Here is a 23,300-nt window from a genome sequence, read left to right on the forward strand (position 1 = left end):
GAACTTTCATAAGAATAGAGGTATAGTATATAAATTCAAATAGCTTTGAATTTGTGAAGTGTTAGGAAAAATTATTTAAAATCGCTTATTTTTGAATTCTTTATTATCGTACTTGTGGATGTATGTTAAAGGTTCTGACTGCAAAGTTGAATTCTGGGCAAAATGTTCTATTGCTGTTGGAGTTTTGAGATGTTTCGCTGCTGCACACACCGTGTATCCTACGTGTATCCTATGTGTAAATTAGTGCTGTCAAAAATGTCGCGTTATTAACGCGTTAACTTGACTCAATTTTAACGGCGATAATTTTTTTTTATCGCGAGATTAACGCTCTGTGACATGATGCCACGCCCCGCACAGCCAGAGTCCTCTGCCCTCCCCCGAAGAGCCACGGTGCTCGGCTTATGGTAAGTTTCGTTTTCCCATCGGTGGCTCCAGCCCCACTTTGCAGTGGCTGTGACGTGTTATGCTCTGCAATAAAAAAAAACCATTGGTACAACCAGTGTTCGAACTATGCCGATATTTTCGGGGGGTCCCTTATTTTCCCTTGGGGGGGGTGGTGCTTGCGCTTGTCTCAGAGCGCGGATCTCCGATCGCGCGCTCACTTCGGATATGCAAATGCTTCCCGTTACACACGATTGCTATGTCGATAAACATCATTTTGCCAATATTTTAGAGACCCCCCAACATTTCCCAAATCATGTTTTCAAGGGATCTCATGTCTGTTTCAGGGGATCTCGGATCCCCCGTGTACCCCGTAGTTCGAACGGTGAGCAAGCCCATTCACTTTTTTATGCTGATAAGAGAATTACAATGGTTTTTCATGTGACAAAAATGTGCGATTAAATTGCGATTAATCGCGAGTTAACTATGACAGTCGCGACATTAATCGCGGTTAAATATTTTAATCGCTTGACAGCACTAGTGTAAATGTTTTGCTGAGAGAAAATACGTCTCACGTTTTATGGTTCCGGAGATCACCAAAGCACGTGAGCAACAATATCATGTGACCACCGTGAAACGTCAAATATCATTTGACCTACTTTTAACCAAAACAAGTCGGCATGGGCAAACGTGGTGGACTCGGCTCTCCCGCCAGCTAAAAGCAAGCGGAAAAGAAAAAGGAAAGCCTGCCTCGCGAATGCATCTCCAGGATAGAGCAAGGCTAGATGACGTCCTTTTTCTGGACAGATAACTAAATCATTCTAGCTAGCGCTTAGCTCTCTTAGCTTTAGAATGCATGGGCTCGACTCCACGGTAGCGAGTATGGAGTTAAACACAATGTTTTGATCTTGCAGAGAAAAATGATCACACAGAAGCAGTACCAGAGAAAAGATCTATTCATCTTCTGTTTCATGGATCTATTCACAAACGTCAACCACAAATTGCAGACCTGTGGCTCAAAACTCTCCGAGGTCGATGCAGAGTCATGATGTTTTTTCCGCAATCTTGGTGTGATGCAGTTCCATAGTTACGCTAATTAGTGAAATCCCCTCGCGTTTGGCTGTTTCCATAGGGCCATACTGTTTACCTCAGGAGGTAGGAAAATGGTCCCATAACAGAGAAAAGCAACCCTCAGCACATCAATATGATCACACCTCATCTGCATTATATTGTTCTTGCGAGACATGGGAAAATGGCATGCATAATTAAAAAATTTAAATTTCAGTTGACTTTGCAGTCAGCACCTTTTTAACTTTTACCCAAGAATAATTTTGATTTGGCTACTTCATAGAGATACTTTCACATAATTATAATTAATATGCACTTGTTCTGTACTGAATAGGTTTAATCCAGAGTGGCTCAGTATAACCCTGAACCTTTGTTCATTTCTGTAAATAGTGTTAAATTTGTTCTCGTTATGGCTCGGTGGTAAAAGCAGAGATGCACACGTTTAGGAGGTGCACAGTACGATTTCCCTCACGTTAATGTGAGATGCAGGATTCAGGTCTCCTTGGGCCATCTCTCTGCTGACATTTCACACTTCAAGTCGATATTTACTCTGTTTTCTGCTGACAAACAGACCACTCGTCTGTGCTCTGGCAGCTATTCCTATACCTGAAAAAGTCAACGAGTGCTAATCCTAGCTGATATTTGAGAATTTTGTGCTCCTTCTGAATGCTATTGGTGTAAATCAGACAGTGAGGTAGGAAGGAATAAAACTACCGTCTTTTCACAGGGATTCTCAGAAAGGTTCAGCTCATGTAAAGTTGCCAGTTATCTGAGCTCATACTCCTTTTACGTAGCATTCATGTGAAGAACAAAGTGCATTTCTCTACTTCTCATTTCTACAGGACTATCGCTCGAGGAAAAGAATGCGGCTGCAGAAGCGAATAGAGGAGCAGCTGAGAGTGGCTGCCCAGCCACGACCAGACTCCCACAACACCACACGGTCGACCTCGGACCTTTCCGAGCTGTTAAACTCCTTCACAGGGGCTACAACAGGGGGTGATGTCTTAACCAAAGGCACACGCTTCACCCACTCTGAGAAATTCACCTTCACACAGGTACATATCAGCTTGTGCTGTTCTGATTCAACGAAAAGGTTTCCTAGACAGTAAATTCCCTTAATCGCCTTCTTTAGAGCTTGCATCTGGCAAAAGCAAAAAAAAAACTTTCCAGATTATAGAATGCTGATTTTTAGTATGAAGACAGTCTTACTGTATGAAGACAGGCTTAGAAAGTATGATTTTTTTGTTGTTGTTGTTGGTTTTTTTTAATTATTATTTTAATCCCCTGCTGGCCTAAAGGCCCGAAGAGGGATTATGTCGTGGCAATGTCCATCCGTCTGTCTGTCTGTCCATCCGTCCCCCGTCCTGGGAAAGATACTCGCCTTCTGAAATCAACTCCTCTCACAATTTTTGGAGGAATTTCACGAAACTTGACAAGATTTTGTTATATGTCGTTAATACGCATATTGCAATTTCGTGAAATTCAGTCGCATTTTTTCCAGAGTTGGGGCCCTTGATTACCAAACTTGTACTTCAACAATTTCATGAGGGTGTATTAAGCACTTATAGCATAGATACAGTTGCTAGTGGAGGACTAACTCTTTGGTTGTTGTTGTTGTTTTTTTGTAAAACCATGTATACACTTCTCTTTCCAACCTTGTTAAAGAAATAAGCAGAGGTGGACAAAGTACCCAACTTCATTACTTAAGTCAAAGTACAGATCCCACTGGTCAAATGTTACTCCAATACAAGTGAAAGTTGTACAGTCAAATTTTTACTTAAGTTAAAGTACTGAAGTACTTGCTGTTAAAAATACTTAAGTATTAAAAGTACATTTTGTGTCAACGCATCGTTGTATTATTGCCACAACGCTTTCAAAACCTAATGCCATTACCAAAGACAGAAATGTGAATTCACAAAATGAACGCGTGCTGTGGAATCCTGGTGGTTTAACATTAAGCTAGCTAGTCAGTGAAACTCCACCTGACATGCTAGCAAACGCTTTTCAAACTCGAAATCATACTGGGTAGCTAATGCTACTAGAAAAGAAAGATTTCTACATTGTTTGTTAATTTGGCAAGATTACGCAAAAACCTATTTCTGAAAAGACTTCAGATAAGTTAACATCATTCATGTTAGCGTAACTCCATTTTTACATGCTAACTAACAGTGTCCAAGTTAACTAGCTATGTGTTAATGTTAGTTGTGGACAAGGCTACGGCAACTTGGTGGGCAAATCCGTAGAAAGTCATTTGACTAACCAGACTGCATAGTTATTGCAATGTTCTCGCTAGCTTTAAAAGCACAGACAGCTTCACTGCAAGCTTTCTCTTGGAATAAAACGTTGATGGCGAGTTTTTGTAGGCCGTGATGTGCTTCGTTTTTGGCAAACAAAGCAAACATTTAAAACGAAACAAATCTTTAATCCTTTCAGAAAACTGAAACATGGGTTCTAGGTAAAGCCATGAGTGTGTGCATTCCCCAGAAGAACCGCCTCCTTCCGTTCTAGATGTAGTAGTTTTTGTTGTGGGGTGTACTCATTTTTGCACCACCCTAATTTGAGTAAAACTGAAAAATGTGTCATCTAAGTTATATTATTAACCTTACTTTCCCGTTATAAGTTACAGATGTTATATTAAACTTTGTCTTTTCAACATTTTGGAAATTGTGTCCATTGAGATTGTTTAAAATGTTACTTTTCAAAGGGGGTGTACTCATTTACACTGAGGTGTGTATGTATATATAATATAAAAATTTATAAAAATAAATTAATACTCATGAGATGACATAGAAACGGAAGAAGGGATGCCAGTTTTGCCGGAAGCACCTTTATCGAGAATGTAGTATACATCAATTACCCCTTTTCCACCAAATCAGTTCCAGGGCTGGTTCGGGGCCAGTGCTTAGTTTGGAACCGGGTTTTCTGTTTCCACTGACGAACTGGCTCTGGGCCAAAAAAACCGGTTCCAGGCTAGCACTAGCTCTTTGCTGGGCCAGAGGAAAGAACTGCTTACATCAGCGGGGGGGCGGAATTGTTAAGACCAACAACAATAGCAAGACCGCGAGAGGGCGCCATTTTTAAATAAGCGACGAGATATCATGGATGCAGTAAAGCAGCAGTCATCCATTATTATTGTTGTTGCTTCTTCTTCTCCATGGTGGTGTTGCTTCGATGTTGGGGCAAACGCAGCGACGTAACTGATGTATACAGTGACGTAATGACGTGGCTCCCCTTAGCACCCCGAGCTATGGAAAAGCAAACTGGTTCTCCGCTGGTTCGCAAGTTGAACGAGTTGTGAACCAGCACTGGCCCCGAACCAGCCCTGGAACTGATTTGGTGGAAAAGGGGTAAATGTGAGCTAAATGGGCCATGTTGGCCATCTTGTGTCTGAAATGTCACTCACTGAAAAAATAATTTCTTGCTGAACTGTTGTATAAAAGCAGCATGACACTAAGGTTGTGCTGTACTGAATGTCAGCATGGCTGTGATTATCTTTATCACGAGGCCACACATCACAGGCGTGCTGATATTCAGTACAGCAGCACGCCCTCTCATGTGATATTGCTTAAACAATAATTTAATTTTAAAAAATAATTAAAAAAATAATTTAATTTTAGAAAGCTACATTTTTGGGGGGATAAACTTTTACAGCTAGTTGTTAGTGTTTTAACAAAACATTAATGTTTGTGTTTCAATAGGAATCTGATTATCGCTTTGTTTGATCTGAAATGTTGCTGATTTTCCTGTTCAGCTTCATTTTTTTTTTTAAAGAGTTACAAACCGGATTAGCCACAATAACACTAAGCTAGATCGGCAGTGTTTAAAAAATATTACTTTGTTATGCATTCTGAGGCACTTGGCACGAGCAAAGGTGACCCCAGGCACTTTTTTTTTTTTTTCTAGCTAATAGTAGTTAGTGATTCGTATGTGGGCATTTTGGGTCAGTTTTGTGAGAGGTTGTAGTTTAGTCCGCACAGAATGAGTTATTGGATATAGGGCTGGGTCTTGGCACAGAAGCCCTGACTTGATTCGATTCTGATTCACAAACTAATGATTTGATTCAGTCCAATGCAATTTGGTTTCAATTCAGTATTGATTCATTAGGAAGGATATTTGAAGTGCTGTATAGCAAAACTTAACCGAGAAAGTAATCTCTAAAGGCAGAGAGAGATTAGTAATTGTCTTGAAGAGCCATTCTGTTTTAATTCTTTGGTTATGTTTAATTATAATTTAAATGAACTTGGAAAACCATCCACCCCCCCAAAAAAGCACATTAGCCTAAAAGATTGATATCAAATCGAACAAATTTTTAAAAATATTTATGTACACCCATAATGGGGTGAACATGTTAAGTAGGGTTGGGCGGTATCCAAATTTTGATACCTTTAAACCGTCTCTGTGTTTTCCCGGGGTATACGGTATTACCGAGAAAAAAATAATATTTTGTTTCGGCCTACTGTGTAACGTGCGCCTATGCCTCAAATGTACTATTTAAAAGCAGCATAGCGAATTGTGTGCATTGTGGTATGGATTAAGCAGCAAAGCGAATTTTGTGCATTGGTGAATGGATTAAGAGATATTTCAAAGCATCACGCAACTCTTCCTTCATCTTGAAAATAGCATTCAACTGTCGTTTACACATGTCTGCGTTGAAACGCCATTTGCAGCACTATTTCACCTACTCCATCAAAAAAAAGTACACGATGAGCAGGATCATACCCTTTCAAGCATGGGAAATAAAAAAAAGAAAAAGAATCAACCAACACCCAAGTCCGTTTAGACTGCGTGATAAACCATATTCTTCAGCGCAAATGAGGCGAACCTAATTCAAATGCGTGATAGCTGCACAAGGCAAAATCATATGGGCCCACGTCATGCCATGGCGGGGAAATTAATAATCAAATGGCCTTACCTTGCTTAAAACGTTGTCTTGATCACATAACTCCTTACAATTATTCCACTTAAATCCATACGGTTTAACACACCCAACAAAGATAGCAAGCGCATTGCTAATTCCCACCAGAAACCTAACAGTTTACGCTACAATGTTTTCTTCCGTTTCTTCAGTAGATGACATTTCAAACGTTTATTACCCACATCCCAAATGTCATACGTTATATTATTTTACCTTGTTGTTACTCATGTAACCTACTCAAAACACAACTCATTGGGGTGATCTCGTGGAAGTGGAGTACCCCAGGCTATGGTGTGCCTTAGGGGACATATTAGATTTTTCGTTTGGTTTGAAACCAAAATACTGCCACACTGCCGATGTTGTATTTTTTTTTTTTTGCCACTAACTCGTTATCTTGACTTGCCATCTTTAAACCGCGGTCTCAGTCTCTCTTTTTTTTAGATAGGACAGTATAGAGAGACAGGAAATGAGCAGGGGAGAGAGAGACGGGATCGGGAAATAACCTCGGGTCGGAATCGAACCCGGGTCCCCGGATTTATGGTACGGTGCCTTAGCCATGACACCCCCGGTCTCAGTCTCTTGCGAAGCTTTCTGTCAGACTCCAAAATGTCACGCAGGGTTGCCATGGTAACGACATAAACAACCCTGCACGCGATGAGAACTTCTTTAGGAAATTGATAGAATTTGTGAAAATACGATCACACAGTTATTCGGAATGATCTTCAATTTATTATTTTATATTATGACCTCATGTACTCCATATTTATTTATATATTATATATTTTTTTTTAAATGACGGTAATGAGACCGATACCGTTGGTACTTTTGGATACCTCGGGATACCTTCTTACCGTAATACCGCCCAACCCTAATGTTAAGTTAATGCTGCTAAGGATCCAAATTGACTATCATCAAATGGCCCAGATGTTTCATAGATTGAGGTTAATTCAAATCAAATTAGAATCAGCACAATGCAAAAGTAGATTTTATTTATTTATTTATTTATTTATTTATTGGGGTGAAAGAACCTCAACCTATGCTGTGTCTGAAATCACTCATTCATTCACTACTCCCTACTCACTATATAGGGAATTACTAGATAGTGAGCTCACTGACAAAAGCACTTTCGGACACTACTCCGCCACGCCGTTATTTACGTCATTACTGTCGCACAGTTAAAACGTGCCAGATCAGTCGGCTGGTGGGTTTTCAAAATAAATACATGCAGGTATTTTTGTGATAAATACATATTATACTGAGCATATTTCCCACATTAATAAATACAAAGTGCTTTGTGTCTGCTGCATCTTTCAGTTCTTTTAAATCAAGCCTGAATACTTTCTTCTTTGCTGCTACTTTTTATTAAATCAAATTTGAGGCTTTTGATTAATTCCTCGCTCTGCACTGTAACTTTTCTTGTTTGTCTTATTCTATTTTAGCTTTTCTATTCTCTTACTGTTTATAATTGTACTCGAATGTCTGTTTTATAATGTTTCTTCCTCCATCCATTCACCTTTTTTTTTTTTTTTTTTTCTTTTCTGTTTCTCAGTGCGACCGCAATGCATGATGGTATATATTGGTTGTACACTACTTTTTCATGATGCGTTGTGGGATACTATGAGTGCACTATATAGGGTGTACTAATTCTCACTATACATTCAGACAGCACTACAAAATGGCGAACTCACGATATAGTCCACTATATAGTGAGTAGTGAGCGATTTCGGACACAGGGTTAGTGTCTATTTACAAACCGAAATTGCTCGTAATGTATCCAAACATAAATATGCTGTGTAGAAATACATTTTCTTTGGTGTAAACACAGGTCAACATGTTTTAAAAATCATAGTATATATTAAGAGAGATGTGCGTTATGAGGGACATCATGAGTATCAGTATAGCATAAGGGAATGGAATACCATTCCTTTATCATGCTGTGATGCCTTTCACCCCCTAGCGGCTATACGAACACAGACACGAGGTGTCTTTATTCTGCAGGAGCCAGAGAAAGCTGCTCAGCAGATGGCAGCAGCAGCAAGTGCACTTCCCAGCTCCCACCAATCAGAGGAGGACCTAAGGGCCCAGCAGGAGGCAGAACTCTCTGTGCTCCAGCAGCAACTCCAGCAGCTTTCTGTCCAAATGGAGGAGGTGGGCGGGGACATAAGACAGCTCACAGTGTCCATTCACCAGGTAATGACTGCTGTGTGTTCCGAATAGTTTCCCTGAGTATGAGCTGAAATATGATCTTGCAGTCCGATGCTGTGTACTCCGTCTAAAGTTATTTCACCTGTGAGCCTATGCACTTTCCATGTCAGAATTCATGTGTGAATGCTTTTTGCTTTTTTCATTTGATTCTTGCAAGTACTAGCAAGCTTGGTATCACTTTTAAACACCTTCCAAATAATTGGCTTAATAAAATATCAGTGTTGTTGAAAGAAATAAATTGGCGAGGTGAAAGCAGTATGTAATATTAGGCTTTTTTTTAAAATATAAGTACAGAGGTGATTTATAGAAAATCACACGCACTGATTGGTCGAGAGATTCAGATTATTTCTCGATAATCTCCTCCAGCGACTTGGCAAAATGGCTGCCAATCGCGTCATCACCATAAGTGAGGAAGAATTAGAAATTATGAAAGAAAATGCTGTTCCTAAAATCACTAAAGATGCTACAAAGTTTGGTCTAAAACTATTCAAAAGTAAGGTGGAATTGTGATTTTATTTAATCTATTTCAAAACAAAGCATTTTATGTGACTCGACATAGATAAGTGACATAAGTCTGCGTGCATTATATTTGCATACCGCTTTTGAAGGTTGAAATAAATTAAATTATTTTTCAATACGATTTGTTTTTATAGTCACCAGTATGGTTATACTAAAACGGGTATCCGCCTCAGGCTCAGCGAATATCGGTGAATAATGACCTCGACTTCATCTCGGTTATTATTCACCTCACCTTTAGCAAATAATTGTGAAATCGGACGAGAGCAAAACCTTAAAACCGCATTTGGTTTTCAGCAGTGCCGATTAGGTTTCCAAAAATATGCCCTTTGGAAGTAATACCTGAAATGATATGTTTACATGAATTTGGTTTGGTAGGTGTCAGATGAGCTGAAACAGAGAGAGCTCGGTAATTCGGAGAAGGAGAACACCATCAGGGTTAAAAAACAGACCATCGACCTCCTACCAGATGCTGAGAACAACCTGATCAAATTACAGGTACGAGAGCCATCTTCATGAACCATAGTCTCCAATGCTAACATTAGTGAAACTGTGCTACATGATCAATGCGTGTGTTTCAGAGCCTGGTGGAGGCAAGCTCCAAGCGAGTGATTCATTTGGCCTCACAGTGGGAGAAACACAGAGCGCCACTTATTGACGAACACCGCAGACTCAAAGAACTCTGCAGTAATCGAGAGGTGCAGCCACTTTATATATAAACACACACTGTCCTGTCCTTTAGTATAAAGAATAACACTTATGTTCTTGATTAACACCAGTCCTTTTTTTTTTAAAATAATATCCCCCTGGTATATAATGCTATTATATAATAGCTATCCCTCTGTCTGTCGGTCTGTAAACCTTTTAGTTTCTGGAGCATAACTCAAAAACTATGAGGAATTTTTTTCACGAAACTTGAGTTATGTGAAGTAACTAGAGGAGTTGTGCTTTTTGACAGTTTGGGATTTCTGTGATTTTTTATTTATTTATTTATTTTTGATTTTTGTATTTCCATGATAACCTAGGAAAATTTGGTGCGGGGTTTTATGTGGAGGCCAGAGAGATGTATCATCTCCTGATGACTCTTGTATTAGTTCACCAGCCGTAGGGCGATGAACTATTGCCAACACGTGGCATCCATCCACAATTCCCAAAAATTGCTACTCCTCCCTAAGTTTTCAATGGATTCTGATTGTTTTGTTTGGAAGATTTGATCAGTCTGTACAAAAGTTGCTCCCTGGTTTTGTGATTTTTCGTTAACAAGTTACTAATTAGGCCGTTTTAATGGACTTTCAGGAAAATCGCTGCTCCTCCCTGAGTTTTCAGTGGATTTTTGATTCTGATTTTTTTTTTTTTTGCTTGGAAAATCAAACTGTTCTCATGAAGAACAACTTGGCTAATTGTAAATGAGTTTGGTTTCTCGTGGTATGGCCATGTGAGTTACTGCGCCACTGATGCTCTGGGTCTAGATATATGCTCGGGATGTGCCTTCTGCCTATCTTTAATTTTTTGAATATGAGTAATAAATGGATATTTAGTTGAGCTCTAAGTTGAAAGAATAAAAAAAAGCATATTAAGTGTGTTATCGAATTATTATTATTATTATTATTATTATTATTTTTTTTTTTTATTTTTTTTTCTCCCACTCCAGTTAAACTCTTGTTGTTGTTGATGATGATGATACAGGTGCTTGTTTTACAGACTTAAAAGTAGACGGCCTTTCGATTTCATAAAATCGGTGAAATTTAGTTCCCTCTGAAATTTGGTCATTGTGATACATGTTTATTTTTGTAATATCTTTAAAAAAAAAAAAAGAGCTATTCTGTGGCTGGGAAGTTATTTAATTTGAGGGGATTCCCGAGCAAATAATGTGCATGAAATCGCTCGCTTTCACGCAGTCAAGCAGACAGAGGAAGTCCGTGTGCGCATGCACACACTTACTTGAGTTGTCATTGTCTTCATCTTTCGGGTTTTACAACAGCTGGCATCCAGTGTTGCATTGCTGCCATCTACAGGCTCGTGCACTGACAGTTACATCGTTCTGTCCTGAAACGAACAGCTGATCACACCGAGGTGCTCGCTGACCGCCGATATTTATTGGTTTGGTTCTGCGTTTCCTTTCCTTCGCAACATAACGTCTTTTCTTCTCACTTTCCGTTACTGTAGTCAGTCTTTCATGTTTCATTCGCACATTCACATCCTCCATTTTCCTCTCCTGTTTCAAATTTGTATCCCACAATGCCTTGCGTGAACGGGGAACGCCCACCACGTGATGCATGATGTGTCTTGAATGAGGTCACGGTGAAGCAGGAAAAAATGGTGGAGAATTCAGGGCCATGTGGCTCTAAATTCATTAATTGTTCTTTTAGGGGAAAAAAGTAATAAAATCGGAAGTCTGATTTGAATTCAGTAGCTTTCGGTCCACGAAACAAAAATAACTGGGTGTCAGGGAAAATTCTTTTTATGACCTAAACGTGAAAAATCTGAAAGGCAGTCTGCCTTTAATAGACCTCCTCGGCTCAGTTGGAGTGCTGTGGTCACGTGGTTTGAAATGGGTAAACAAACGCCTCATGTTTTTGTGTGGATTATCTGTATTCATGAACTACAAAGTCTGAGATATTGATCAAAATGGTACATTTATTGCACAGCTTATGGCTGTAATAATAATTCAACTGATGATAGTCGCTTATTTCATTCTGTTCTAAGCTATAAAAGACTTCTTCAGGAGGTAAGAAATTTATTAAATTTACAAATAAATTGTTTGGTAGTTGTGTGTTCTGTAGCATTGGAACCTTAGTTTACCACACTTTGAAAAATGATTAGCGATAATAATCGTGCACAATTTTTTTTTTTTCGTCCAAATTGCATCACTGGCTGCACTAGTAGAGCTATTAATGATCACCATTTTAGATTTGTGTTTACCCATTTTCAGATCATGTGATCTTGAGTGTGAGAAGGTCTATTTGGAGAAATAATGAATATGAAATACACAGGAAGAGCTTTACTGGATGGTGCCAGCTCAATATTTCAGCATGTAGCCCTACTACAGCAGAGCATACACTACCGTTCAAAGTTTGTGGTCACCCAGACAATTTTGTGTTTTCCATGAAAAGTCACACTTTTATTTACCACCATAAGTTGTAAAATGAATAGAAAATATAGTCAAGACATTTTTCTGGCCATTTTGAGCATTTAATCGACCCCACAAATGTGATGCTCCAGAAACTCAATCTGCTCAAAGGAAGGTCAGTTTTATAGCTTCTCTAAAGAGCTCAACTGTTTTCAGCTGTGCTAACATGATTGTACAAGGGTTTTCTAATCCTCCATTAGCCTTCTGAGGCAATGAGCAAACACATTGTACCATTAGAACACTGGAGTGAGAGTTGCTGGAAATGGGCCTCTATACACCTATGGAGATATTGCACCAAAAACCAGACATTTGCAGCTGGAATAGTCATTTACCACATTAGCAATGTATAGAGTGGATTTCTGATTAGTTTAAAGTGATCTTCATTGAAAAGAACAGTGCTTTTCCTTCAAAAATAAGGACATTTCAAAGTGACCCCAAACTTTTGAACGGTAGTGTACAAGCTGCCACAGAGTTTATGGTGAACGTTACTAGAAATGTGGGATGGGAGAATACAACCACATGCTTCAGATCTGACTGGCTGCTCCAGCCTCCCTGAGAGTGAAAACCACCAGATTTTTCAGTTCTCGTGCACCTTAAACTTTCACACCTCAGCGCTGTTGCTTTCAGAATATTGCCAGATGCGGCTTCTCTTTTTCATATTTTCTCAGTATTCTTGCACCTCAGAATAATTTACTGGGTATTCACCAGTGCGCACACCTAATGTGTACACATGGATGAGCTATGTGTGTGTAACATTTTGCCATTATTCAAATCTGTTATTAGATGGAGTCCTCCAGAAAGTTATCTGAAATCAAAGACCTTCATGATAAAATCCGACAGTCGGCTGAAGAGGCCAAAAAGAAGGAGGGCCTATATAAACAACTGGTAGGAGAGCAAAACTGTATTGTATTGTCAAGAAAAGCTTCTTCGTTTGTGAACATCTTCAGTAATCTGTCTTCCTGTTTTATAACGTTCTGCATTCCTTTCCCTGTGCTACTCATGCAGATCGCGGAGTACGACACTTTGCCTAAAGATGTCTCCCGCTCAGCCTACACTATGAGGATCCTGGAAATTGTTGGCAACATTAAGAAACAGAAGGAAGAAATCACAAAGGTCTTCATTCATTCATTCATTCCCTGTATAATGTGGTTTTATTGTTTGGATATTAGCTTCAAGTTCTCACCGTGTTTTTCGGTGCATTTGAGCTGCTGGAGTTTGAACTGTGGTTACAAATTTTCCTTGTGCATGGCAGATTTTGTCAGACACTAAAGCTCTGCAGAAAGAGATTAACGGACTTACTGGAAAGCTCGACAGAACATTTGCTGTAACAGATGAACTAGTTTTTAAGGTAAGACCTCAGTAACGGAGTTTTTTTTTTTTCGAGGCCTGGTTTCCATCAAATCGTGCGTTCTGATTGGCTCCCGAGTGGTCCGGAATCCTACGATACAGACCCCGGTTACGGACCTTTGGCGACTCGCTCGTTCACAGCAACAACAAACATAGTTGCAATTTTTTGTCAACGTTTATTTTCGCATTTCTCAGAATAATAGCATTAATTTTACAACATGGATAGCGAAAGCGAGTTTTACTACCCTGATGAAGACAAAATAAAAGAAAATATTTCAGGAGAAAGCTAAAAACCTCTAACTGTTGCTAACGCCGAGCAAAAACATGGCTGAATCCTGAATGACTCAATTTCGTATAAATAGGGGACTACATGGGTGGCAAAATGTAGTTTTTTTTTTCCTGCCATGGAAGTGCACTTGTATACCAAGGAGGAAGCCATTTGCATTACAGCCGTGAATGAGGATTCAAAATGCCTGCTCGCGTTGGCTTTGTTTTCCCTTTCGGGCGCTCTTGTTTTCTGTTAGAATTTGGTAAAGAAAAAATATATATATTATTTGCCAGCTTAAAGGAACAGTCCACCGTACTTCCATAATGAAATATGCTCTTATCTGAATTGAGACGAGCTGTTCCGTACCTCTCCGAGCTTTGCGCGACCTCCCAGTCAGTCAGACGCAGTCAGACGCGCTGTCACTCCTGTTAGCAATGTAGCTAGGCTCAGCATGGCCAATGGTATTTTTTGGGGCTGTAGTTAGATGCGACCAAACTCTTCCGCGTTTTTCCTGTTTACATAGGTTTATATGACCAGTGACATGAAACAAGTTCAGTTACACAAATTGAAACGTAGCGATTTTCTATGCTATGGAAAGTGCGCACTATAATGACAGGCGTACTAACACCTTCTGCGCGCTTCGGCAGCGCATTGATATCTGAGCTCCGTATCAATGCGCTGTCGAAGCGTGCAGAAGGTGTTAGTACGCCTGTCATTATAGTGCGCACTTTCCATAGCATAGAAAATCGCTGCGTTTCAATTTGTGTAACTGAACTTGTTTCATGTCACTGGTCATATAAACCTATGTAAACAGGAAAAACGCGGAAGAGTTTGGTCGCATCTAACTACAGCCCCAAAAAATACCATTGGCCATGCTGAGCCTAGCTACATTGCTAACAGGAGTGACAGCGCGTCTGACTGACTGGGAGGTCGCGCAAAGCTCGGAGAGGTACGGAGCAGCTCGTCTCAATTCAGATAAGAGCATATTTCATTATGGAAGTACGGTGGACTGTTCCTTTAAGGTCGGTCTGTATTGTGAAATACCGTGACCTCGGCCTTGAATACTGACCCTCGGCCCAGAGGCCTCAGTCAGTATTTTCAAGACCTTGGTCATGGTATTTCACGATACAGACCTCCCAGCTGGTTATATATATATTGTCTATGTATCTGAAACAATTTGGATGCTTATTTAATCTGTTTGTTTGTTTTTATATTACAGGATGCCAAGAAGGATGAATCTGTTCGTAAATCTTATAAATACCTGGCTGCCTTACATGAGGTAAAGTCACATTTTACAAACCTCTGATCCTCAGCACGAGAATAAGAAGTACCTAGAGTGTATTATACTGTGTTTGTGGGGGGGGAGTTTTCTGGGGGTTTTTTGTTTTAATATAAATGTATACGCGCACACTGCCTGGCCAGAAAAAACAAGTCTCACACACTAATATCTTGTTGGACTGTCTTTAGCCTTGATTACGGCACGCATTTGCCATGGCATGGTTTCAACAAGCTTCTGCAATGTCACATTTATTTACATTCAGAGCTGCATTAATTTTTCACCAAGATCTTGTCTTGATGGGAGAGTCCCACTGAATCAGTTTTCCCTAATTTTATGCCCGTGCCATCAGGGAAGAAAAAGTCCATTGACATGTGTAGTAAATCCGCTGAAGTGGATGGAATACTGAAGCGCAGCAGGCAGGAAGTGCTGCAGGGCTCGACATTAACTTTTAAACCCACTTGCCCTGGGCTCAAGTGGGTTTAAGTAGTACTCGCAAAATAGGGGGAAAGTGAATATGACCCCCCTCCAATCACTTCCCCTAATTTAGCAGTTTTTTTTTTTTTTTTTAATTTTAGGAAAACCATAGAATAGTTGTGAATTGCAACATAAAATAAAGATCACACATTGAGTTGTAGTTTATTGATTTAAGTTTATTATTAAGTTTGGTTATTGGTTACTTTTTACTTGTAACAGACAATAACAATTTTATCCAAAATAGTTTTTATTGCCTTCGTCGATTTATTTCCATTTCACATGCATGCAGCTGTTGTAAAGTTGTTTGTGTAGAACTCTCTGACTGTAGGTTCATTACTCGATAATGCAGAAATCATAAAATAGAAATCTATAACAAAGTTTGCATGAAGAAAACAATAGGGTGCCAAGACTTTTGAACAGTACTGTTTGAGAGAATTTTTTTTTTTTTTGTGATATCATCCACCTCCTAGGTTTAAAAAAATTAAAAAAAAAAAAAAAGTGCTGTCTCATGACAGACAGGATAATGTCTGAGTTTAAATTTGTTTAGAGTGTAGGTTGTGGGTGTTTTATACAGACCTGGCAACCTGTGACCTGAAATCGGCACAGTCTGGACATACGTGGGTTTTGTTTTTGTGTTTGGTTTTTTTTTTTAAATAAACCTAGAGGTGGATGATAGAAAAAAATTATAAATATTTTGCACAGGACTGTGCTCCTCTGATAACAGAAACAAAGCTCCAGCTCTCTGCTCTTAATCTGTTCTGTTCTTTCAGGATTTATCACACATGTCACTCCTTGTTGAGGCTTTTTATGCCGGAGCTGTTTGAAAGCAATCTGGGTTTTCTGTGTCGAATAAGGAAGCTGCTTCACCTTTAAAGAAAATCAAATACTTTTCATGAAGGAGCTAACTTAAATGCAAGCAGAAAAAAATAAAACGAGATTCTTAAGCAAACTCTTCCATCCTCACTTCCGACTTTTTCTGTAAAATACATTTTAAATACAATCATGAATTTCTTTGGAATTTTCTGGCTGAGCTCCTCTCCTCGTATTCTTTAACCACTCATTTCCTCGTTGTTCTTGGAGCATTTGCTTCTATTTGTTAACATTTTTCTTGATCGCAGGGAGACGGTAATACCTTTTATCTACTTCTCTGTTTGAACAAGCAAAAACGGCACAAAAATTAACCATATTGAAGACAGATTAAGCCTTGCTTACATGAAAGATGGAGTCTGTCTGACCCCAGCTGTAATTATCACTTGATGCTTGACGTCATGCACAAGGGGTCTATAAACAGTACGCGTACGGTACTACAACAGCGAGGTAACTTGCAAAGCAGTAAATGAAACCGAGATGAAGAAAACAGCCAAGACATAATGGCAGATACGTAGTGAGGGACGCTTTTAGGAACTGAAATAAAAGATCAAAAAGCCTCATTTTTGTGGTGCTAGTTCATAATATATGCTCATTCCAACTTGCCCGGTCAGGTATGTTGGGGACATAACCCACTTGCCCAAATGCATGTTTCACTTGCCCTGGGAAATCGGGCAGTCCTTAATGTCGAGCCCTGTGTTGTTCACACAGACTTTATTTTCAATGTTTTCCTTGCTTTTCAGTTTTTTACTTGCACACACGTGCTCTGGTTGGGAAAGATCACCTCTCTTCGCGCTCTCCTTCCTTTTCTCCTCTCTGCAGTTACTGCAAAGTACACAGACACGACGTTAATGCTCTTACTTTCACTTTTAAACATTAGCCATGAGTTCTACATTTATTTATTTATTTTTTTAATAAATAATCCAACTTCAAGCATTTACAAGTCAAGATTTTTTTCCGACCACATTTCTTCCACGAAGTTGATGGTTCACCACTATCCTTCCAGGTTTTAATAATGCGTTGGACAGTTCTTAACCCAATTCCAGTCATTTCAGCAATGTCCTTAGTAGTTTTCTTTGCTTGATGCAGCCCAATAATTTGACCCTTCTGAAACACAGTAACATCTTTTCCATGACCATAGGATACGTCTTCCAACATGGTTGTTAAAGAAATGAGAAGCGACTCACTGCATCAGTTAGGGTTAAAAGAATTGTTGCCAGCTGAATTATACTAATCACTGCAGTAATTATCTAATCAAAGGCTCTTAAGGATTTGCTTATTTAAATTCAAATGGTGACACACTTTTTGGCCAGGGTGTGTGTGTGTGTGTGTATATACATACACAGGTCACATTATTAGGAACACCAGTATGCCTGGTCTCTTATCAACCAATTATGTGCTAGCACTTAGTTGAACATTTGATAAAGATGACATTAGACAGCTGAAGGCTGGTGAGCCAGTGCCATCCGTAGCGTCAGAACCCCTTTTTGTCTAACAATATTGAAAATGGTGTAGTTTACATCTGTTCCTGCTGCAGCCCCTCAAGTTTCAATGTGTTGTGCATTCTTAGTTGTTATTCTATAGTAAAGAGGAGTTGTTACTGTAGCCTTTCTATCAGCTCAAACCAGTCAAGCCCTTCTCCACTGCCCTCTCTTATCAACAAGGCAAGAACTGCCACTCACGTGTGTGTGTGTGTGTGTGTGTGTGTGTGTGTGTGTGTGTGTGTGTGTAAAAAAATATATAATTTTTATTATTATCCCATCTCATTATCTCTAGCCACTTTATCCTGTTCTACAGGGTCGCAGGCAAGCTGGAGCCTATCCCAGCTGACTACGGGCGAAAGGCGGGGTACACCCTGGACAAGTCGCCAGGTCATCACAGGGCTGACACATAGACACAGACAACCATTCACACTCACATTCACACCTACGGTCAATTTAGAGTCACCAGTTAACCTAACCTGCATGTCTTTGGACTGTGGGGGAAACCGGAGCACCCGGAGGAAACCCACGGGGAGAACATGTAAACTCCACACAGAAAGGCCCTCGCCGGCCACGGGGCTCGAACCCGGACCTTCTTGCTGTGAGGCAACAGCGCTAACCACTACACCACCATGCCGCCCTTTATTATTTTTTGTTTGTTTGTTTTTGACCATTCTGTATAAACTCAAGACTGTTGTGCATGAAAACACCAGGAGATCAGCAGTTTCTGAAATACTCAAACCAGCCCATCTGGCACCAACACCCATGCCACGATTAAAGTCACAGACATCACATTTTGTCCCATTCTGATGTTTGACACGAACATTTAACTCCGGTTTGTGACCTGTATCTGCATGATTGAATGCAATGTGCTGCTGCCACATAATTGGCTGATTTCAGTAATTGGATGAATGGCCAGGTGTACATGTTTTCCTAATAAAGTGATTGGTGAGTGTATATAATTACTGTAAGTATATTCCTGCATGTCCGTTTATTGAACTGTTTAGGGAATGGAACAGGAAATAAGGGTCAATTGCTCAACTCTGATTACTATTGTCTAGTAATTACAGTATACGAGTACACAGTGTGTGGTTAACCAAACCTTAGGTTTGGTTTCCTGTGACTTTCTTTCTTTTACTTTGATTAACCTTTGTTCCTCTCAGAACTGCACCCAGCTTATTCAGACCATTGAAGACACAGGCAGCATCATGAGAGAGATCAGAGATCTGGAGGAACAGGTTTTTGAACTTTTATTTTATTTTTACAACTTGTGTGTTGCATTTAATTATCCAATCACATCGTTAATCCAACGTGGGGGATATAGCTATCGCTCTGTCCGTCTGTCTGTTCATCTGTAAACATTTTAGTTTCTGGAGCATAATTCAAAAACTATTAGAATATCTAATATTATATTCTATATAATATAATAATCTAAGGAGTCGATTCTGCGGCAGCATTATTCAAGTGCTCATTTTGACTTGCGGAAATACTTCGCTGAATCTGCAACTGGACTGTAGTTATTTGATTCGCTAGAAATAAGATTCATAAATATTTAGCTATATTTTTAGAAACATTTGCACTCGTTGCATATTGAGATAAAGAATACCAGTCAGAATATTGTAAGGTGTGTGTGTGTGTGTGTGTGTGTGTGTGTGTGTGTGAGAGAACTGTATTACCAGTGCTCTATTGTTCCTCCTTTCTGCAGATTGAGACTGAAAATGGTAAAAAGACTGTTAGCAACCTGGAGAAGATTCTGGAAGACTACAAGGCTATTCGGCAAGAAAACTCTGCCCTAGCTGCTAAGATAAGAGAAGGCTAACTCAAACTGGAAAGCGTTTACTGGGACTATACAGACACTATGATCGGCTCTAACGGTAATGGTAACGGTAGTGTCACTCCATCTCCAAGCTCATGAGCCATCCGTGATCTCTGTTAATTCCAACCCAAACACCTACAAAGTCACTTTTGGCTGGAGATGTGGACACAATACTCTTTTGTATCAAAATGACAGAAACTTTGTTGTGAAAATGTTGGCACCATTTGAATGTATTCTGATCATCTGCTTTTCCCCCTCATTTGGCCTTGACTACAGCGGTTCAAGGAGGATCGGTACATATGCTTTGCCTGTAAATACACAATGACAACTTAATCACGTAGCCAGAAATGTCCATTAACTGTGACGCCTGATTTTGTACGAGTCAAAATTGCTAATGAGAGCACTGGAATATTACAGAGATGTGGCTAAACTTGGAAAGTTACAGATTAGTTTAAAAAGATTTTCAGAAGGAAGGATGGTCCGTAGCATGTATGCTATGTAAGATCTTGTATAACATCTACATAGTGTTTTGCACATTGTTTTGAGGTATATAAAATATGAATTTGCAAGTAGTGACCTAAAATATGGGTGTTTGCGTCCGATCTGCAACATTCAAGTCATGTGGTTGAGTAGCGTATCGTTTGTCTTTGACTGTCAAGCCGAGAACAACACTGATTTGATTGATTGTTTTCTACATCTTTTATCCTGAGAGAATTAGGACTAACCATACTTCCAATCAAGTATTATCTCGAAATGACTTTTGTAGATGGAGCCAATCGATAATTGATTTGATTTTAGAGATTCCACACACAAAAAGTAATGGTTGCCAATTTCTTTTTAATCAGTGTGTCTTATGTGGATACTTAAGTCAAACAAATCAATTGTCCGTGTGTCTTGTGCTGCAGATTTTCTGCACTATCTGTGTCAGAATGAATGACTGCAAAATAGCTAGAGAATAAATAATTTGACTCTGAATGTTCCAACTAATGTGCAAAAATGGAGGAAATGTGTGTGTGTGGGGGGGGGGGGGGGGTTTCCTACAAATGAGTGGTTTAGAAAATACAGCTTTTATACCATTTGTGAGATTCTTGTCACTTATTTGATTAAAAAGAATGTAAAAAAGTATTAGTGAAATGTATTTCAAATGTGTACTTTTGCATACTGATATAATAATACATACATTAATGCATCATCAGTGTTTTGTATTTCCTCTCATATTTATTGTATAAGGTTTTTGTGTGTGTCTGAGAAATTATCTCACAAACACACGCGTGAGGTGGAAACAAGGGTTATTGATCCTCAAAGGGCACATTCGTCAGCTGGGCTGCTAATCCGTAAGCGGGGACAAAACATAGATAACGACACAGGCAGGAAGCGTTTGCTTCATTCTTATCAGTTTCTTGAAATGTCAAGATTGATGGTTCAGGACAAAAAAAAAAAACAATGTAGTTCGTCACAAAAAATTGACCTCCATCCCTTGCAACAATTTTGATATTGATTTTTGTAGGATGGCGCTAATGTCAAAATGCATATGTTAGTGATTTGGGGTCACAAGTTGGGTGGCAAAGCTTATTTCAATCCATGTAACTATACCCCTAAATGTAATTATAGCTTTGATAATTACATTTCTAGAAGAGCTCATGCAGTACCTTTGGAGTTACTGCGTCATGCCCATACAGGTGTAAAAGTGGACAAACCTGAAGTGTCGATAGGAAAACACTGCAAAATCAAGTGACACAAAAATTAAACGCAAATAAATTTAGCATATAGCACTTTTTTTTTTTTTTTTTTTTAAATTCCTGAGCTTGAAAAATTTAATGCACAAGTGTTAGGTTCTATCCTAAACATCTCTCTGCTCCCTTAAAAAGTGAACTAATGGTTCCTTCAACATTTATAGTGCACTGTAAATAAATACACACCCTTTAACTATTTTCACATTTAGTTGACCTATAAATTGGAAATAGAATAAATATTTGTAATGTAATCCACACACAACACTCAATGTCAAAATGACGAGCTAACAAGTAAATATTTATTATAAAGTTTATTGGAAAATGAACTACCCGTACAATGTCTTGGTTTGAGAAGCGCACACCTTTTGTTATAACATTCCTTAAACAACTACTTTTGGCTGCTCCCGATTAGGGGTTGCCACAGCAGATCTTTCATCTCCATTGCTCCCTGTCTTCCACATCCTTCTCTACCACACCTGCCACTTTCATGTCCTCTCTCACCACATCCATGTATCTCCTCTTTGGCCTTCCTCGTTTTCGTTTGCCTGGCAGCTCCATCTTCAACATTCTCCTTCCAACATGCTCTGCATCTCTTCTCAGGGTGTGCCCATATCATCGCAGTCTCATCTCTTTTAGCTTAATTCCCAAGCTCTCCACATGTGCTGTCTCTCTGATGTGCTCGTTCCTTATCCTGTCCAACCTCCCATCGCAAACCTTAACATCCTCAACTCCGCCACCTCCAACTTTGCCTCCTGTATCTTCGTTAAGGGTCCGGTCTCCAATCCATACATCACAGCTGGTCTCACTACTGTCTTATACATCTTACTTTTCACTTTTGCTGGGACTTTCCTATCACAAATGACTCCCGAAGTTCTTCTCCAACTGCTCCACCCTGCCTGCACTCTTTCTCACCTCACTATCGCAGCCCCCATTTTCCTGCACAGTTGACCCCAGGTACTTGAATTCACCAACTTTCTTTACATCTACTCCTTGCATCTTCACTACACTCTCTCTTATAACATTTAGGGTGTTCACACGGCACATATTTGCATCGATGCTGCACCGATGCATTTTGTTGCGATACATCTTACACCGGTGTAAATTTTGCGCAGCGTTCACACGTCACAAACCTGCTTACTAGAGAGAAGCGTGTTAGCACCGGTGCAGCCCCACTTGCGGTCACACGGCAGTTTCTGTGACCGTGCAATAGTAGCAAAAACTTTATTACTATCATTTCCTTTGATAGTAATAAAGTTTTGATATAATTTCCTTTTATTACTATCATTTCCGATAGTAATAATGCGGAAATGAAATATGCGCATGCGTGAAAATGTACTTCCTTTTCCCGGTTGTCATGGCATCACCCAGCGCTGGGAAAACAATGTGGATGACACGCAGTTCTGTTGTTGATATTCGCCATTTTGGAAGCGCAAAATACCAGGATGCAAATTATGCAATGCCCGTATGTAATCAACTCTCCTCACGCGTAGCGAGTCTATCCCTGTAGCGTTCAGACGTCCCATTTTATATCGGTGCTGCCCCGCAAACTAGCATTTACTCGAGTAAATTTCTTAAACCACCTCCCAAGCAGGGTTAGATTTGCACCGGTTTAAGCAGCTTTCAGGGGCTACACCGGTATAACTTTGTACCGTGTGAACGCTCTACCGGGGCAGCCCCGGTGCTACACTGGAGTAAAAGTTGCCGTGTGAACACCCCTATAGTTTAAACAATCTCTGAAATAACCAATTGCAATCGAGGTCACGGTGTCACCTTAAATTTTCAACACCTGGGTTGAATCATAGCGACTCTGAAAAACATAC

The 23,300-nt window shown here is 39.6% G+C and overlaps 1 protein-coding gene across 3 annotated transcripts in view; it reads left to right on the forward strand.

The window, feature by feature from the left end:
* ccdc22 (coiled-coil domain containing 22) overlaps nt 1-20,942 on the forward strand; it is a 40,019-nt gene extending 19,077 nt beyond the window's left edge. For 2 of the 3 annotated variants that reach the window (XM_060931984.1, XM_060931981.1), the window contains exons 7-16: nt 2,292-2,504; nt 8,363-8,554; nt 9,464-9,583; nt 9,667-9,783; nt 12,999-13,100; nt 13,221-13,328; nt 13,468-13,563; nt 15,050-15,109; nt 19,095-19,169; nt 19,637-20,942. In XM_060931984.1, coding sequence (XP_060787967.1) covers nt 2,292-2,504; nt 8,363-8,554; nt 9,464-9,583; nt 9,667-9,783; nt 12,999-13,100; nt 13,221-13,328; nt 13,468-13,563; nt 15,050-15,109; nt 19,095-19,169; nt 19,637-19,750 — 1,197 coding nt within the window. In that variant the 3' untranslated portion in view covers nt 19,751-20,942. The remainder of the gene's footprint in view (nt 1-2,291; nt 2,505-8,362; nt 8,555-9,463; nt 9,584-9,666; nt 9,784-12,998; nt 13,101-13,220; nt 13,329-13,467; nt 13,564-15,049; nt 15,110-19,094; nt 19,170-19,636) is intronic. The other variant, XM_060931982.1, reaches the window with a different exon arrangement.
* Nucleotides 20,943-23,300: the final 2,358 nt, after the last annotated feature.

Source organism: Neoarius graeffei, chromosome 10 (assembly GCF_027579695.1).
Source record: "Neoarius graeffei isolate fNeoGra1 chromosome 10, fNeoGra1.pri, whole genome shotgun sequence".
NCBI classification, from domain to species: domain Eukaryota; kingdom Metazoa; phylum Chordata; class Actinopteri; order Siluriformes; family Ariidae; genus Neoarius; species Neoarius graeffei.